Raw genomic sequence first — 15,814 nt, forward strand, 5'->3', positions numbered from 1 at the left:
TGGACACAAAATGTTTGCAAAAGACCAAGATATTCAAATTGCAGTTGTAGCATTGTCAATATTGTCATCTGTTAAAATGGATTTATCAAAGCTTCAGATGATAACTTAAATGCTTTCTCATCAAAGTAAATGAATGCAAAATACATTCCATGAAATATTTTGACATTTAAAAATTTGTATCAGACTGACCTGCTTTCATCAAAACCAAGGACAGGATCAGCTGTTTTCTGAGCCTTTCTAGTAAGAAATAAAGGCGCGACTTTCACTTTTCCTTAGAAAAATAAATGCTTAGGTTAGTATCAAGGTTCATCATCTCCACTTACCTCTAGCTACTTTTAAAACTTAAAAAAAATTTTTTTAATTAAAAAATTTTCTATAATGAGCTGATCTCTCAACTTGGCAAAATCAATATCAGAATCTCTTGGGGAGCTTCTTTTTAAACTACAGATTCCCACAACCCACCTCTGGAGATTCTCAGTCAGTATGTCTAGGGAAGGACCTAAGGATTTAAAAATTTTTTTAATTTACCAGATGATTTTGATAATCAGTCAGCTTTGGGAACCACTAAGTTAACTGAGGCTAAATAGATACAAAGAAATGCAATCACTTAAAATACACTCAGTTACCTTTTGTAAAACTCTTCACTACATTATAACTTTACTCACTCATTAAAATAGAAATATCTAATATAATTAAAAGGTTATATTTTATAAGACAAGAGATTAAATCAAAATGAGATAAAGTTAAAATTCAGAACAATATAATCCCCCCAAAACATTCTAATGTTCATCATCAAGTTATCAAATCTGATTACCAGGGACATTTTTAGGAGTCTTGTTAAGTTTTTTTCCTAATACATCATTCAGACACTGAAGTTTCTTCTGATTTTTCTCAGGATGCTTTAAAGGAGTAGGACTTGAACCTGTTATTACAGAGTCCTAAGACAGAATAAGAAAAAAAATTTTAATAACATACAATTAATGTTATTAAAATTTCAAAAGGATTACAGTGCTAGAAGCCATGACAAGATAATCACATTAGCAACTCCATACATCTCCCTGTCAGAAACTAACACAGAAAACACAGGATATGAATGGCAATAGTCTGTGCTTATATCATACAAGTTCACGAGATCAAAGAGTGGATTTATTATGACCATGGGTTTTCTTTTTTAAAGAAGCAACGAACAGATTATATTGCAGATAAAAGAATCAATACAACTAAGCTATAAAAATTATGGCTGTTCCCTTTCAGAACTATACATCCTAGATATGTATTAGATGTAGTCTGGTAAGTTCTCATGTGGTCAGCATACATCTATTGAGCATCTACTATGTGTTAGGCAATACAGCAGGCACTGGGAACGCACACAAAAATGAAACTCTAGAGTTGGTGTCAAGTTTCCACCAGGGTTTAGGGGACAGAGGGAGAGCTAATCTATGAGTAAATCGTTTAACTAGTGAGCTTCCCTGGTGGTGCAGTGGTTAAGAATCTGCCTGCCAATGAAGGGGACACAGGTTCAATCCCTGGTCCAGTAAGATCCCACATGCCCGCAGAGCAGCTAAGCCCGTGCACCACAACTACTGAGCCTGTGCTCTAGAGCCCACGAGCCGCAACTGCTGACCCCACATGCCACAACTACTGAAGCCCGCATGCCTAGAACCTCTGCTCCGCAACAAGAGAAGTCACCGCAATGAGAAACCCGTGCACCGCAACGAAGAGTAGCCCCCACTCACCACAAGTAAAGAAAGCCCGTGCGCAGCATCGAAGACCCAAAACAACCAAAGATAAATGAATAAATAAATTTATTTTAAAACATAGTTTAACTAGTTATAATATAGTATAGTGAAAGTAATACTGACTAAATACAAAAAAAAACCCCATGAAAGTAAATTAAAGTACATATAGGGAAGGAGACTATTTGTCTTGAAGGCATCAGCAAAGCTTTCAAGAGTAGGTAGTCGATTATTCACAGCATTTTTCATAGCCAAAAAGTGGAAGCAACCCAAATGTCCATCAATTGATGAATGGGTAAATGAAATGTGGTATTTCCATATAATGGGGTGTTATTTGGCAATAAAAAGAAACAAAATACTGATTCTACAACATGGAAGAACCTTTAAAACATTACGCTAAAAAAAAAAAAAAACAAAAAAAAACATTACGCTAAATGACAGAAGCCAGATACAAAGGACACATATGGTAGGATACCATTTATATTAAATGTCCAGAATAGGCAAATCTATAGAGACAGAAAGTAGATTAGTGTTTGGCTAGGGCTGGGGGAGGGGAGATAGGAAGGTGACAGCTAAGGAGAATGAGGGTTCCTTTGGGGGTAATGAAATATTCTAAAACTGACTGTGGTGATGAATGCACACCTCTGTGAATGAATGCACACTCTTTAAAAGTGACTGAATTGCACACTTTAAATAAATCATGTTATTATATTTTTTAAAAAAAGAGAGAGAGATGGTGGCATAATTTAGCAGGATCTTAAACTCTGAGTAGGAATTCCTCAGGTGGAAGAGAGTACCTAATATACATTTTATGCTGAAACTACAAACTGAAAAAAGTAAAAATTGCAGCCTTTGGGGCAAAATGAATAATTTAGTATGACGGAGCAAAAAGAGTGTGTTTGAGGAAGGGGGGTTGTTTTGAGGAAAAGGAGGAGCTAGTTCAGCCTAAGAAGGATCTTGAATGACTTGATAAGGATTCAGAGTGTATTCTGTAGGCAAAAGAGAGCCAAAGCCTTCGAAGAGAATGGAAAATGATATTTTTTCTACAACCTCAGGGCTTCCTACAATTCTACCTTATAATTTTATAACAGTTTCCTTCTCCCATTTCAAACAGAAGAACAGAACAGAATTTATATCAATAAATATTTGTAATACTTACTTCTGTTTCTGACTTTTCAGGGAGCGTCTGATGTCTGGACGAACGCCTTAAAGGTGTCACTATTTCTTCAGTAGCTTTTGACCTACTAATGTGTAAAGCTTTTGCTTTTTCAATCAATTGTTTTGCTTTGGATACATTTTTTGAAGCACTGCTTACCTAAACACAAATGTGAAATAATAATTTAGGTTACTGGCAAATATTTTATATTTAATAATAGAAAAAAAATAGAAAAGGCAAACCTTTAAAGACAGTAAAAAGATCAGTAGTTGCCAGGGAAAAAGGGACGAATAGGCAGAGCACAGAGGATTTTTAAGGCAGTGAAACTACTCTGTATGGTACTATAATGGTGGATACATGTCATTTTACATTTGTCTAAACCCACAGAATGTACAATACCAAGAGTGAACCTTAATTTAAACTACAGACACTGTGTGATAATGATGTGTCAATGTAAGTTCATCAATTATAACAAATGTACTATTTTGATATTGATTATGGGGAGGCTATGCATGTGTGACAGCACTGGGTATATGGGAAATCTATACCTTTTGCTCAATTTTGCTGTGAACCTAAAACTGCTCTAAAAAAATGAAGTCCACTAAGTACATATATAATAGAAAAATATAATCACAGATCACACTAAATAAAAGACCAAAAAAATGGTTATTCAAATCTTACCAAGGAAATGAAATTAAAATGTGTCTAATTATACTTGGTTTGCCTTTATTGCTTGCTTGAAATCTATTCAGATAAATATAATTACATTTGTGAAAAATACCCAAAAAGATATCCATATTAAATGTCTGTATATAAAACATTTTTTAAAAATAGATGTCTGCCGGGCTTCCCTGTTGGCGCCCTGGTTGAGAGTCTGCCTGCCGATGCAGGGGACACGGGTTTGTGCCCCGGTCCTGGAAGATCCCACATGCCGCGGAGCGGCTGGGCCCGTGAGCCGTGGCCGCTGAGCCTGCGCGTCCGGAGCCTGCGCTCCGCAACGGGAGAGGCCGCAGCGGTGAGAGGCCCGCGTACCGCGGAAAAAAAAAAATAAAAAGATGTCTGTGGACTTCCCCGGTGGTCCAGTGGTTAAGACTGTGCTTCCAGTGCAGGGGCCATGGGTTCAATCCCTAGTCAGGGAAATTCCACATGCTACGTGGTGCAGCCAAAACAAACAAATAGATGTCTGTACAGATCAGAATTACTGATTATTTCCCCATTATCTTCATGGCACCTATTCTTTGATTTTAGTCACTTTTAGGCTGAGTCCTTTGAAGAGAGGTTGAAAAGGTAGTAGGTATGGAAAAGAGCACTGATAAGAATAAAGTCTGGCCTTCAGGCCTGGCTCTGCCACTGATGTACTAAGCGACCTTATGCATTTAAATATTATCTTCCAGATAATGTATTTTCCATATTCTGAGTTCTACACGTTTTTACATTTGAATTAAAAACACATAGCAAGCAAAGAGCACAGGGTTTGGAAGATGGCGGACGACGTAGACCAGCAACAAACTACCAACACTGTAGGAGAGCCTCTGGATCTCTTCAGGCTCAGTCTGGATGAACGAATCTATGTGAAAATGAGAAACGACAGAGAGCTTCGAGGCAGGTTACATGCTTATGATCAGCATTTAAATATGATATTGGGAGATGTGGAAGAAACTGTGACAACTATAGAAATTGATGAAGAAACATATGAAGAGATATATAAATCAACCAAACGGAATATCCCGATGCTCTTTGTCCGGGGAGACGGTGTTGTGCTAGTTGCCCCACCATTGAGAGTTGGTTGAAACAAAGAATTTATCCTGTGTGGAAAATAGGAGATTTTGTATGATTGCCTCTTTAAATGTAGAAGATATTCAAAAGAGAAACCGGCGTATGTTTTGATTTTAAGAAATAACCAAGAATTCTTCAACTTCTGAAATAAGTTGATTTGTAGATAACTCACAAATTCTTAAGCTAAATGGCATTTTTATTTTCCTCCAACCCTTCCAATAAATGTGATCACCAAGATGCATAAAAAAAACCCAAAAGAAAACACATAGCAAGCAAGCTGCAAAATAGCTCACATTATATGATCCCTTTTAAAAATGACATATAAATATTTAAGGATAGGAAAAAGTCTGGACAGATGAACTTGTAACTATTAAAAGTGGGTTCCCCCTGGGGACCTCCCTGGTGGCACAGTGCTTAAGAATCCGCCTGCTAATGCAGGGGACACGGGTTCAATCCCTGGTCCGGGAAGATCCCACATGCCGTGCAGCAACTATGCCCATGCGCCACAACTACTGAGCCTGCGCTCTAGAGCCTGTGTGCCACAATCACTAAAGCCGGAACACCTAGAGCCCATGCTCTGCAACAAGAGAAGCCATCACAATGAGAAGTCCGCACACTGCAATGAAGAGTAGATCCTGCTCGCCACAACTAGAGAAAGCCCACGCACAGCAACGAAGACCCAAGGCAGTCAAATAAATAAATAAATTAAATTAAATCCAAATAAATAAATAATATAAGCAGCATTTAAAAGCTCAGTAGAATCTTTCTAAAAAGTAAGAGAGATAGCAATTAAGAAAAAAAAAGTGGGTTCCCCCTAAACAGTAGGAGAGAGAAAATTTTAAAAGTTTTCACTTTTAAATTTATATACTACTGTGTCTTTTAAACAAATGTTTGCCGTTTTTAAAAAGTTAAAAAAAAATTTTTTTGACTGTGCCTTGTGACATGCAGGATCTTAGTTCCCACACCAGGGATCGAACCTGTGCCCCCTGGAGTGGAAGCGCGGCGTCCTAACCACTGGATCCCCAGGGAATTCCAAAAACTTTTAAAATGTTTTTTAAAAACATTAAAAAGAATAGGCACGGAAAAAAATATTTTTTTAATTAAAACTAAAATATAAAAAAAGAATAGATATGGATATTCAGAACATACATAAGGAGGTTAGGAATGTTAAGGATCTGCTTTATAGTAGTAGAGTGACAGATTTTTGTTGTTCTGCTAGCAAAATTGTTTTTTCTTTTTCATAAGTTTATTTGATTGATTGATTTTTGGCTGGGTTGGATCTTCGTTGCGGTGCGCGGGCTTCTCATTGTAGTGGCTTCTCTTGTTGCACAGCACAGGCTCTAGGTGTGTGGGCTCAGTAGTTGTGGCTCGCGGGCTCTAGAGCGCAGGCTCTGTAGTTGTGGCGCACGGGCTTAGTCGCTCCGCGGCATGAGGGATCTTCCCGGACCAGGGCTCGAACACGTGTCCCCTGCATTGGCAGGTGGATTCTTAACCACTGCGCCACCAGGGAAGTCCCTAGCAAAATTTTTGACAGGCTGATGAACCTTAGGATAAGTTAGCATTCAAAATAATTCAGCTAAATTTAAATTAACGACTCAATCATTGAAACAGTTAAGAAAAACAGGGCTTCCCTGGTGGCGCAGTGGTTGAGAGTCCTCCTGCCGATGCAGGGGACATGGGTTCGTGCCCCGGTCCGGGAAGATCCCACATGCCGCGGAGCGGCTGGGCCCGTGAGCCGTGGCCGCTGAGCCTGCGCTCCACAACGGGAGAGGCCACAACAGTGAGAGGACCGTGTACCAAAAAAAAAAAAAAGACATGTTTTAGTGAAAGTGTGAAAAAAAAATCCACATGCATTTTGGCATGTAGTTCTGCTATTACCTGAAATCTGTTTTTTTTTTCCTAATCGTTATTTTTCTGATAAAAGTTTTTAAAAGTTCACGTTTATAGAAAAACAAAAAACAGAAAAATGAAGAAAATCAAAACCAACCATAGTCCTATCATCTCAAAAACCAGTCATTTCCAACACCCTCCTTTCTGACCTAGCTGCCTGTCCTCCCAGCTCACACTTGGTTACTCCTGACTAAAACAGGAACTTCCGTCCTGACAGCTCTCTACTTTCTCCTTATTTATCAGCCCCTGGTACCCCTTTTCCCTGTCCCCAGCTTAAATTCCATCATATATCATGTCAACTCTCAAAAATATTTTCACCTCCTTTGGCGCCACTGTCCTTCAAAACAGGGTTAGGGGGCTTCCCTGGTGGTGCAGTGGTTGGGAGTCCGCCTGCCGATGCAGGGGACACGGGTTCGTGCCCCGGTCCGGGAGGATCCCACATGCCGCGGAGTGGGTAGGCCCGTGAGCCATGGCTGCTGGGCCTGCGCGTCCGGAGCCTGTGCTCCGCGACGGGAGAGGCCACAGCAGTGAGAGGCCCGTGTACCGCAAAAAAAAAAAAAACAAAAAACAAAAAAAACAGGGTTAAATATTTACTTTATAAGATTAATGATAAGAGTACCAAGCATAGTACCTAGAGTGAGATAAGAAGCCCCCCCCACCCCGACGCGGTGCGGGGGGGGGCGGGGAAGAGAGTTGTTAAATAAAAACAAAAGAGATACCAACTTTCTGTGGCAGTGGCTTTCACCCAAGGATTCACACACACACACACACACACACACACACACACACACACACACACACACACACACACACACACTTGTACCTACTCACCCAGGAGAGAATCCAATTCTCTCATCATAAGGGATAAGCAGTTTACTTTACAAAAGCAGCTAAACTATTCTTATACATACAACCTCTCCCTTTAGAAAAATGTTTCAACTGGGGGTGATTTTTCCCTCCAGGGGATATTTAGCAATGACTGGAGATATTTTGGTTGTCATAGCTAGGGCAGTTGGGGTGCTATTGGCATCTCACGGGTAGAGGCCAGGATTACTGCGAAACATCCTATAACGTACAAGACAGTACCCCACAACAAAGAGTTATCCAGCGCACAATGTCAACAGTACCAGGGTTGAGAGACCCCACTTGTTAGCCTCTAATCTATAAAAATAAACCAAAAATTCAATCATGCTTATTTCCATAAGCAGCCTTAGGCAAAAAGATTGGAATATAACTGTCACTAAGAAAACTTTTTCTAAGTAAACGATACTGTCTTTATCAATTGCTTTCATCTCACAATAAGATATGTTGATCTCTTAATAAGCTAACTAGAGGAATAAAATAACAGCAAAAAATAATATAGGGTTATAGTTAACATAACCAATCTATGAAATATGTGAATCTTCTTTTGGCGTATCACTTCCAATAGTAATAGTTATTGTTTTACAAAACAGAATACCACTTACAGGACACCCTAATATTTCAATTACCTTTCTAGTCTGAGACTCAAAATCTTCATCAGCTGCTTCAGATTTCTTAGATCTTTTCTTAGATTTTTTCTTAGATTTTTTGGGAGTACTAATTCTGGTGAATTTCATTCTGAAAAAAACCCAAAAAGATATTCACAAACATTTATGTGATTATAACGTGTAAGAATTTCAATTAAATATAGAAAGGAACCAACTAGGGCTCTAATTTCTGGACAGTTCTGAAACAGAAAACGAAAAAAAACACCCCCCATCAGTTTCAAACTACTGATTCAAAAGTAAGCCAAACTCAATGTTAAACTCTTAGAAAATATAAAGTTTCATTTTATAAATCATAAGCTTTCCAGAATATTAGCCCCTAGGATTAGCCAGAACCAACATGCAAGTATATGTTGAGTTGGCCAAAAAGTTCATTCGGATTTCCCGAGGCATCTTATGGAAAAACCTGAGCAAACTTTCTGGCCAACACAACACCTCACAGTATATGGCTCAGCTTACCTAAAAATGTTCTATGATTTATTTTTAATCTTATGTTTGTTAAACACACAGAATTCATATTTGGAGGATATTTCTCCAGGAATTAACAACTATGATAAATAAGAGTTTAAAACTCATCTAAAATACGACTAGAATTCTTCTGAAATCATGCCTGAGTTTAAATTAAATATGGAAAATAAGCAACATTTTTGAAACCCTGTTTTCTTTTTCTTATAAGTCAGCTGTGTTCTAGAAAAAAAAAAAAATTCTTCAGTGCTTGACATATTTTCCTTCACATCTAATAATACATGCAGAATATTTAGAACTTGAGAACAAAACAAAACTTTACCTAATAGGACTCTCTGAATCAGAGGATACTGTTATTAATTCCGCTGTATATAAGCTACGCTTCCCTGATAAGTTCGCTGCTTTTGGAGTGGAAGCTTTTACTGGACTATCGTCTTGTGCGTCTTCAGAATCAGTAGCTCTAATGATTACTGTAGCAGGTGTGCTGCTACTTCTTACAGATCTTCTGCTTGGTTTCAGTGTAGAAACAAATACCAAGCTGTCTTCAGTCTCAGCTTTAGAGTGTATAACCTTATCCTTAACTGGTATGCCGGTTTTTCTTGAAGACTTATTGTTACACGGAGAGGAAATTTTTAGAGGGTCATCATCTGCTGCACCTTCACAAACAAGGTTTTTGCTGTTAAGTAATGTGCTGTTTTTGAAAACTTCTGTTTTCTTTTGTCTTAAACTCATTCTAAGCCTGTTTTGATTTTGTTTCTCTTTAAAGGAAAAAGTTGATTCTTTCTCTTGAGGATTTCTCTCTCTATTTTCACCTGGAATAGCACCAGTATCTAAGATTTTTTTATTCTTTTTCTTCAGTTTTTTACTTTTCTCCTTAGGAAAACCTCCTTTATCAGCATGTGTCTGTGAATTGCCATTATTTGAAATCATTTGGATATTAGGATTTTCCATGATTTTTTTAGAATTATTGTCTCTTCCTTCCTCATTTAAAGATTTTTCATTGAGCTCTTTCTGCTTATCAGAAGACTTTTTGACTCCATTTTTAAGTGCATCTGATGTTGGCTGCCTAAATGCTTTCATAAACTGCTGTCTTTCTTCTAGAGTGCATTTTGGTTTCACAGCTTCAGAACTTCCAGCTTCCAACACTGCCAATTCTAGTTCTTCCTCATGTATAACGACATTAGATTTTCTTTTCTGACTCGTCTGTTCATTCTCAGGATCAGACAGACTATTTTCCATTTCCACCTGCTTTTGTTTCAAGAAAATTGAGGGTATTTTCCCTGTCTTTTTTGGGGGGATGGGGTGAACTTGGGCAAGAACAGTGACTGTCTTAAAGCGGACCTGTTGGGAAATTTCATAGGTTTCTGGGTCAGTCATACAACCACTTTTGACTGCATCGTCAACAGTTTCAGAAGGAATACAAACAGACACTGTAGAGTCTGGTGCCTGTTCCACTTTACTTTCGTTGTGACTTTTTAAAAACTCCTCATATGAGACAGTTATTGTACTATCATTTAACTGGGCTGTTTTAGTTATATTATCTCTAGATTCTGCATCATTTGCAGTATTTTCCATTTCATTAGTTAGGGAAGGCATTATCTGTTTACTATCATTACCATGTCTTTTAAGGAGATTTAGTTCCTCTGCTAAGGGTAAACTTTCAGATAGATCTATTACCTCTCTGTGCTTCCTTTTCCTCAATTTTCTGCGATCATTTTTTGAGGGGCCTTGTTTAGGACTTACTTTCTTAGAACTTTTTTTGGAGGTCATAGTGCTTGATTGTTTTTTGGTATCTTGAATACTTTCTGCAAGTACCTTGACATGTTTCTTGTAGAGTAAAGCAGAAGTACTACTTCCCACAAAATTGTTACTTAAACTGGAGTCTTCCTTGCTATCATCACTGTTAATTTCAATTGCAGATTCATTTTCAGTTTTAATATGACTTAGTTGATGAGATAAATTAAGTCTCTTTCCTCTCTTCTTATTCTCTGTATTTGAGGACATTTCCAAAGGTGTTTTACAGTCTTTGTCACTGTCAGCAGGCAGTGGTGTGGATGATTTTATCTTGTACTTTTTTGCTGTCTGAGTTTTCTCATTTGTGGGTAAAGTCTTTCTAAAATAATCCAGAATATTACTGGATTTTGGTGGAGAGAAAACCCTGTCTGCAGTCTTCCCCATTGGTGATAAATATTTAGTGATTGTTTTGCAAGTTCTGTCATCATCTTTCCTTCGCTTCTTGCTTGCCTATCAATTTAAAAGAAGAAAAACACTTATTTCAAGCAACATAAATTTTAAACATGGATCTATTATTTTATGTAATGCAATAAAAAAAGGAAGGCTCCCTTAGTTGATAAACATTACATATTAGGAAGAAAAAGAGCTTTAAAGTTAAACCTACATTCAAATCTCAATGTCACATCAAGTTATACAATTATAATTTGTGTACTTTATACATTATACGGCAATAAAAAGTTTCAAGGCCCCCTATGCTTGTGTACAAATGTGTTAATTACTGTTGGCCTCTGTTTACTCTATAACTTTTGAATAGTACCACCCACCCCACAGAATTTGTAATGAACATATTACATACAAACATGTGAAGTCTGATGCATGCTAGGAACTCTATAAATATTATTTCCATTCCCTTTATACTGTTTTAGTTAAAAATAAACAAATTATTCTAACTATTTCCAAGAAACAGGTACATGGTGAACAAGTCTAGGATCTCAAAATTTACTAATTAAGTGAAAATTATAGTGGACATTTACTACAAATAAAACAAAACTTTTCAGTGTTTTAGTGTGCTATTAAGAGTTACCGCCTGCCTCTTATACTATTTAGTACCCTTAAAAAAAAGCTCCAGCAACTTTATTTTTAACTTCCCGCAGTTCACTTGTTAGAAAAAACTTGCCAGAACAACAAGAAAACCTTTTTGTTTTTTTTGAAGATAAGTAACAAAGGAATTATAAGTCTAGAAAATTAAAATGGATTATAAGGCTATCATGATTAAAAGCATAGCACTGATGCATGAATAGGCAGGCAACTTAATAGAACTGATTAGAAAACCAGAAAGAGACATAAGTGTGTATTTAAGAATTTGGTATATTATAATAGTAGCACTCAAGTTAGTGGGCAAAGAAGTAGTTAATAAATAGTACGGGGACAAATTTTAACCCTCTGGATAAATATGAGACAAAATAAATTACAGACAGATTAAAATTTTACATCTTAAAATGAAATGATAAATGTACTAGAAGAAAATGCTAATGAGTTGTTAGTAGTATTATTATCGTGAGCTCGTATCAGAGGCACAATACCATAGGCTCTGGAGTCAGGCAGATCTAAGCTCAAGTGCTGGCTCTGACATCTACTAGTGTGGGACCTTAAGCAAATTACTGTTAATTTTCTAACTTACTTTTTCTAACCTAACTTACTTTTAATTACTTCTTAACCTTCTCTCATCTGTAGAATACAGATAAAAACACCTCATCACAGGGCTGATATTAAGTAAAATAATGTGTATAAGGTCCTTACCCTTAAAATACTAAACAGTAAGTATCATTACTGTGAAATAGCCCTCTAAGCAGGGCACCAAAAGCAGAGCGTGTAATGAAAAGACTGGAAAACTGAGCAAACAAAAAGCAAGAACTGTGTAATTCAAGTATCAAAAGTCCTTCTTCACACCTGAGACAAGCAGAGCAACTGCCTTTTCAGCAAAGAAGTATCAGCGTAACATCTATTAGCAAGCAGACAAAAGTACTCAATTCTAAAAAGTAAGAGTCTCAGCGAAATAAGTGAATATACATCTTGACTCACTTCGAAGACATCTGTTTGCATACTTCAGTTAGAATGCGAGCTTGAAAGGTGTAAAAATATAGCAACCGTCTACTTTTAGATGCTACTCCACTACTTCATGGCATTAGAATCTCTTAACAACAACTGCTTAGTACATTTCACTGAAATTTGATGAACACAGGAGAATAACAGCATGCCAAGCTGGGACTTCTAACTGCAGTATCTTAAGCCCTACCTAGAACAATGAGATAGTGATTTTTAAATGACGTACCTTTTTTGATTCCTGTAGTGACAATCTAAGCGGTATTCCTAGAGCAGGTGATTGGGTGGACAGGTAGAACTTAAAGATTCTTTTCAACGCTAAAGTTCTATGATTCCTTATCATGAACCCTAGACTTGACCCTGGGATCCTCCGTAACATTTCACAAGTCCAAAACATCAAGTTCCAGAAACATTTCAGGATCTGGTAACTAGTCCTTTACTAGGCATCTTAAGGTCCCCGCAAACATCTCACAATCCCAATGTTTCTAGGGACCTATCACGTCTTTAAGAAACGACACACCCCAGCAATTGTTCCACAGAATGTCAGACTCTGGGGCGTCACCAGATCCCTCCTTCCCCCTCATAGATCCTAAGTCGGGATTACCTTTCCCCCACACCCAACATTCGGAGACATTCAAACTCACCTCATTCCCGTAGTCTTTCACCGGAGGGGGAGCAGCTGCCGCCGCCATGGCCAAGACCCCCACCATGCTCCTTGCTTCCCGGAATCCCGGTTCCTAGGACCTTCCGCGGTCCGGCCCGGCCTGTCGGGAGGCCATGGAGGCGGCCGGCTCCAGCAGGAGCGAGGAGCTGGGCCGCGGGGTCCGCCTCGGACTCCCCCGCGCCCACTGCCCGGGGTGGTCGCAGAGGCTGGGCCCAGCTCAACCAAGTAGAACGCGGGAAGAGGCGGTGAGAAAGCGCGGGCAGCGAAGACCCTCGGGCGCGGTCGGTGAGCGCGGGGTGCCCCTGAGGCCGCCGCTCCAGTTCTGAGTGATAGGGACTGGGGATCCCGCGGGGAAAGCAGGCCGAACACAGATCCTACCCGCGGGATTCGCAGGGAGTTCTTGTCAACTGGGTTTTCGCGCCGTCCAGAGTGCAGGGGGCGGAGTTTAGATTGCTTCCGGAGGCTGCGCGGACAGTGAGCCGAGAGGGCCAAAATGCTTCTTCGGCAAGACTGCAGGAGGTGGGATTGCTTTACCGTGAATCTAAAAGTAGCGGGGACTTCGGAGATTCAAACTTCTTACGCCCAGTTTCACTGATGAGGATATGATTTGACTAAGTCCGTTGGTGGCAGAATTAGAACCCCATACTTTTGACGCCCCAGACTAGCCCCTTTAAAAGTGGAAATTCGAAAAATACAGAAAAGGGAATAACAATTGATTACACTCCCACACGGAATAAAATGTTATTTTGGCAAGCGTCCTACCTAGAGATACGCCCACTTGGGGTCCGAGATTTCGACTTTTTACCCCTAATTGAGCTCAGGAGGCATTTCTTCCCGTGGATTTCGTCCTCGCGAGCAGCTAGGAGCCCAAGGTCGTCGCCTCAGTTGGCTGGCGTGTGTTCGAGTTGTTGCTGGGTACCAGTAGTTTGCTAGTTTGTAGTGAAGATAATCTCATACATCATTTGCATTGTTTTCACAGACATGTTTAGCTTTACTTTTTTTTTTTCGTTGCACTTGCAATATAGAGAGTGTGTTTATTTTGTCTGAGTGCTAGTTTTAACTACACGGTATGTAAGAGCTGAAACAAGTCATGTAAATACACCTGTCAAATAGTAACGGGAAGCCACCTTGTTCGGTCGGGTTATGCAAACTGATGTTAACTGTTGACGTAATTGTGTCTATCTTTATGGTATTTGCTATTGCCTGGACAACATAAAGGGTACAAATTTCTCCAATGAAATTAGTGGTAATTACTTTCTCCTTGAAAATTATTAACCCCGGATAAGGTTTTTCAGGAAGGGAGACTGCACTTCTAAATATAAACTGTTTTGTTGTTTTGGTTTCGTTTACTTATAACTCACGTAGTGTAAGAACGCGACGCAAAGAGAATGACGGCGAAGAGGAGAAGATGGAAGAGCAAGAGCGTGGAGGAGGAGCAATCAATTAGAAAACTACAGAAAAAACTGAAAGTCTGTTTGACTTTCACCCCCTAACTCGGTCTCTTCCTCTTAGCCCCAATGGCAGCCAGTATTACCTATTTGGTGGATAGCGTTGCAGCCTTTCTTAATACTTTTACATACATATACGTATCCGTAGAAAAATCTTTAGTTTTGTTTTTCTTTACATAAAAGGTAACAATGTAAATATCACTCAGCAATTTGTTTCTTTCATCATTGTCTTCAAGAGCTATACAGGTCGATCTGATTCGTTCCCTTTCATTCCTGAGCATTCCACCCAATTATGCACAACATTTTATTTATCCATTTCCTCAGTAATGATCATTTAAATTGTCTTCAATTTTCTGTTAGTCAGACAATGAGTCAGCGAACATTCTTGTCTCCTTGAACACAAATGGTGCTTTTCCAGGATACACACCTAAACGTGGAATTGCTGGGTTGTAGGGTATGTCTCTAGCGCTTTTTATTCTTCTAAAAAGCTAAGCATTTAAAATGTGTTGAGGGCTTCCCTGGTGGTGCAGTGGTTGAGAATCTGCCTGCCAATGCAAGGGACACGGGTTCAACCCCTGGTCTTCTAGCACTATAAATATCTGCTGATCTTTAGATATTTCAATATCTTTACACAACTATGTTTTTAAATAAATTTATTTATTTTATTCATTTATTTTTGGCTGTGTTGGGTCTTCCTTGCTGCGCACCGGCTTTCTCTAATTGCGGCGAGCGGGGGCTACTCTTAGTTACGGTGCGTGGGCTTCTCATCGTGGTGGCTTCTCTTATTGCGGAGCACTAGCTCTAGGCGCATGGGCTTCAGTAGTTGCAGCACGCAGGCTCAGTAGTTGTGGCTCCTGGGCTTTGTTGCTCCGTGGCATGTGGGATCTTCTCGGACCAGGGTTTGAAGCCGTGTCCCCTGCATTGGCAGGCGGACTACCAACCACTGCACCACCAGGGAAGCCCTGATCTAACAATTTTAAACAGTATTCATTAAAGTCCTGTTATGGTGGTTAATTCTCTTGTAACACCACCCTCCATACTTTCTCTCCTCCCACATTCCCAATATAGTTATATTATAAAGACTTGTACCCTTGTACACAAATGTTGATAGCAGCTTTATTTGTAATAGTAAAAAACTTGGAACAACCTATCAACAGGTACATTAAGAAACATATCCATACCATGAAATACTACTCAGCAACAAAAAGAAATGAACTATCAATACATGAAACAACATGGATGAAAAGAGTCTATATTGCATGATTCCATTTATTTAAAATTTGAGAAAAATGCAAATTAATCTCTAATTACAGAAA

General features: G+C 39.0%; 1 protein-coding gene and 1 pseudogene across 5 annotated transcripts in view; one reads left to right on the forward strand and one right to left on the reverse strand.

The window, feature by feature from the left end:
• LOC113632775 (U6 snRNA-associated Sm-like protein LSm3 pseudogene) overlaps positions 1-5,077 on the forward strand; it is a 33,127-nt pseudogene extending 28,050 nt beyond the window's left edge. The window contains exon 2 of the transcript XR_003437950.1: positions 4,311-5,077. The product of XR_003437950.1 is annotated as a U6 snRNA-associated Sm-like protein LSm3 pseudogene (transcript). The remainder of the gene's footprint in view (positions 1-4,310) is intronic.
• ATAD5 (ATPase family AAA domain containing 5) overlaps positions 1-13,466 on the reverse strand; it is a 36,679-nt gene extending 23,213 nt beyond the window's left edge. For 2 of the 4 annotated variants that reach the window (XM_027130321.1, XM_027130320.1), the window contains exons 1-6: positions 13,031-13,463; positions 8,872-10,793; positions 8,049-8,157; positions 2,896-3,051; positions 815-938; positions 190-271 (exon numbers count right to left, since the gene is read on the reverse strand). In XM_027130321.1, coding sequence (XP_026986122.1) covers positions 190-271; positions 815-938; positions 2,896-3,051; positions 8,049-8,157; positions 8,872-10,793; positions 13,031-13,096 — 2,459 coding nt within the window. In that variant the 5' untranslated portion in view covers positions 13,097-13,463. Of the gene's footprint in view, positions 1-189; positions 272-814; positions 939-2,895; positions 3,052-8,048; positions 8,158-8,871; positions 10,794-13,030 lie in introns of all 4 variants that reach the window. The other 2 variants (XM_027130322.1, XM_027130324.1) reach the window with 1 other exon arrangement.
• Between the last annotated feature and the right edge of the window lie 2,348 nt (positions 13,467-15,814).

The sequence above is a fragment of the Aethalodelphis obliquidens genome, unplaced genomic scaffold, assembly GCF_003676395.1.
Source record: "Aethalodelphis obliquidens isolate GAN/ISIS:26980383/991018 unplaced genomic scaffold, ASM367639v1 scaffold38, whole genome shotgun sequence".
Classification (NCBI taxonomy): Eukaryota; Metazoa; Chordata; class Mammalia; order Artiodactyla; family Delphinidae; genus Aethalodelphis; species Aethalodelphis obliquidens.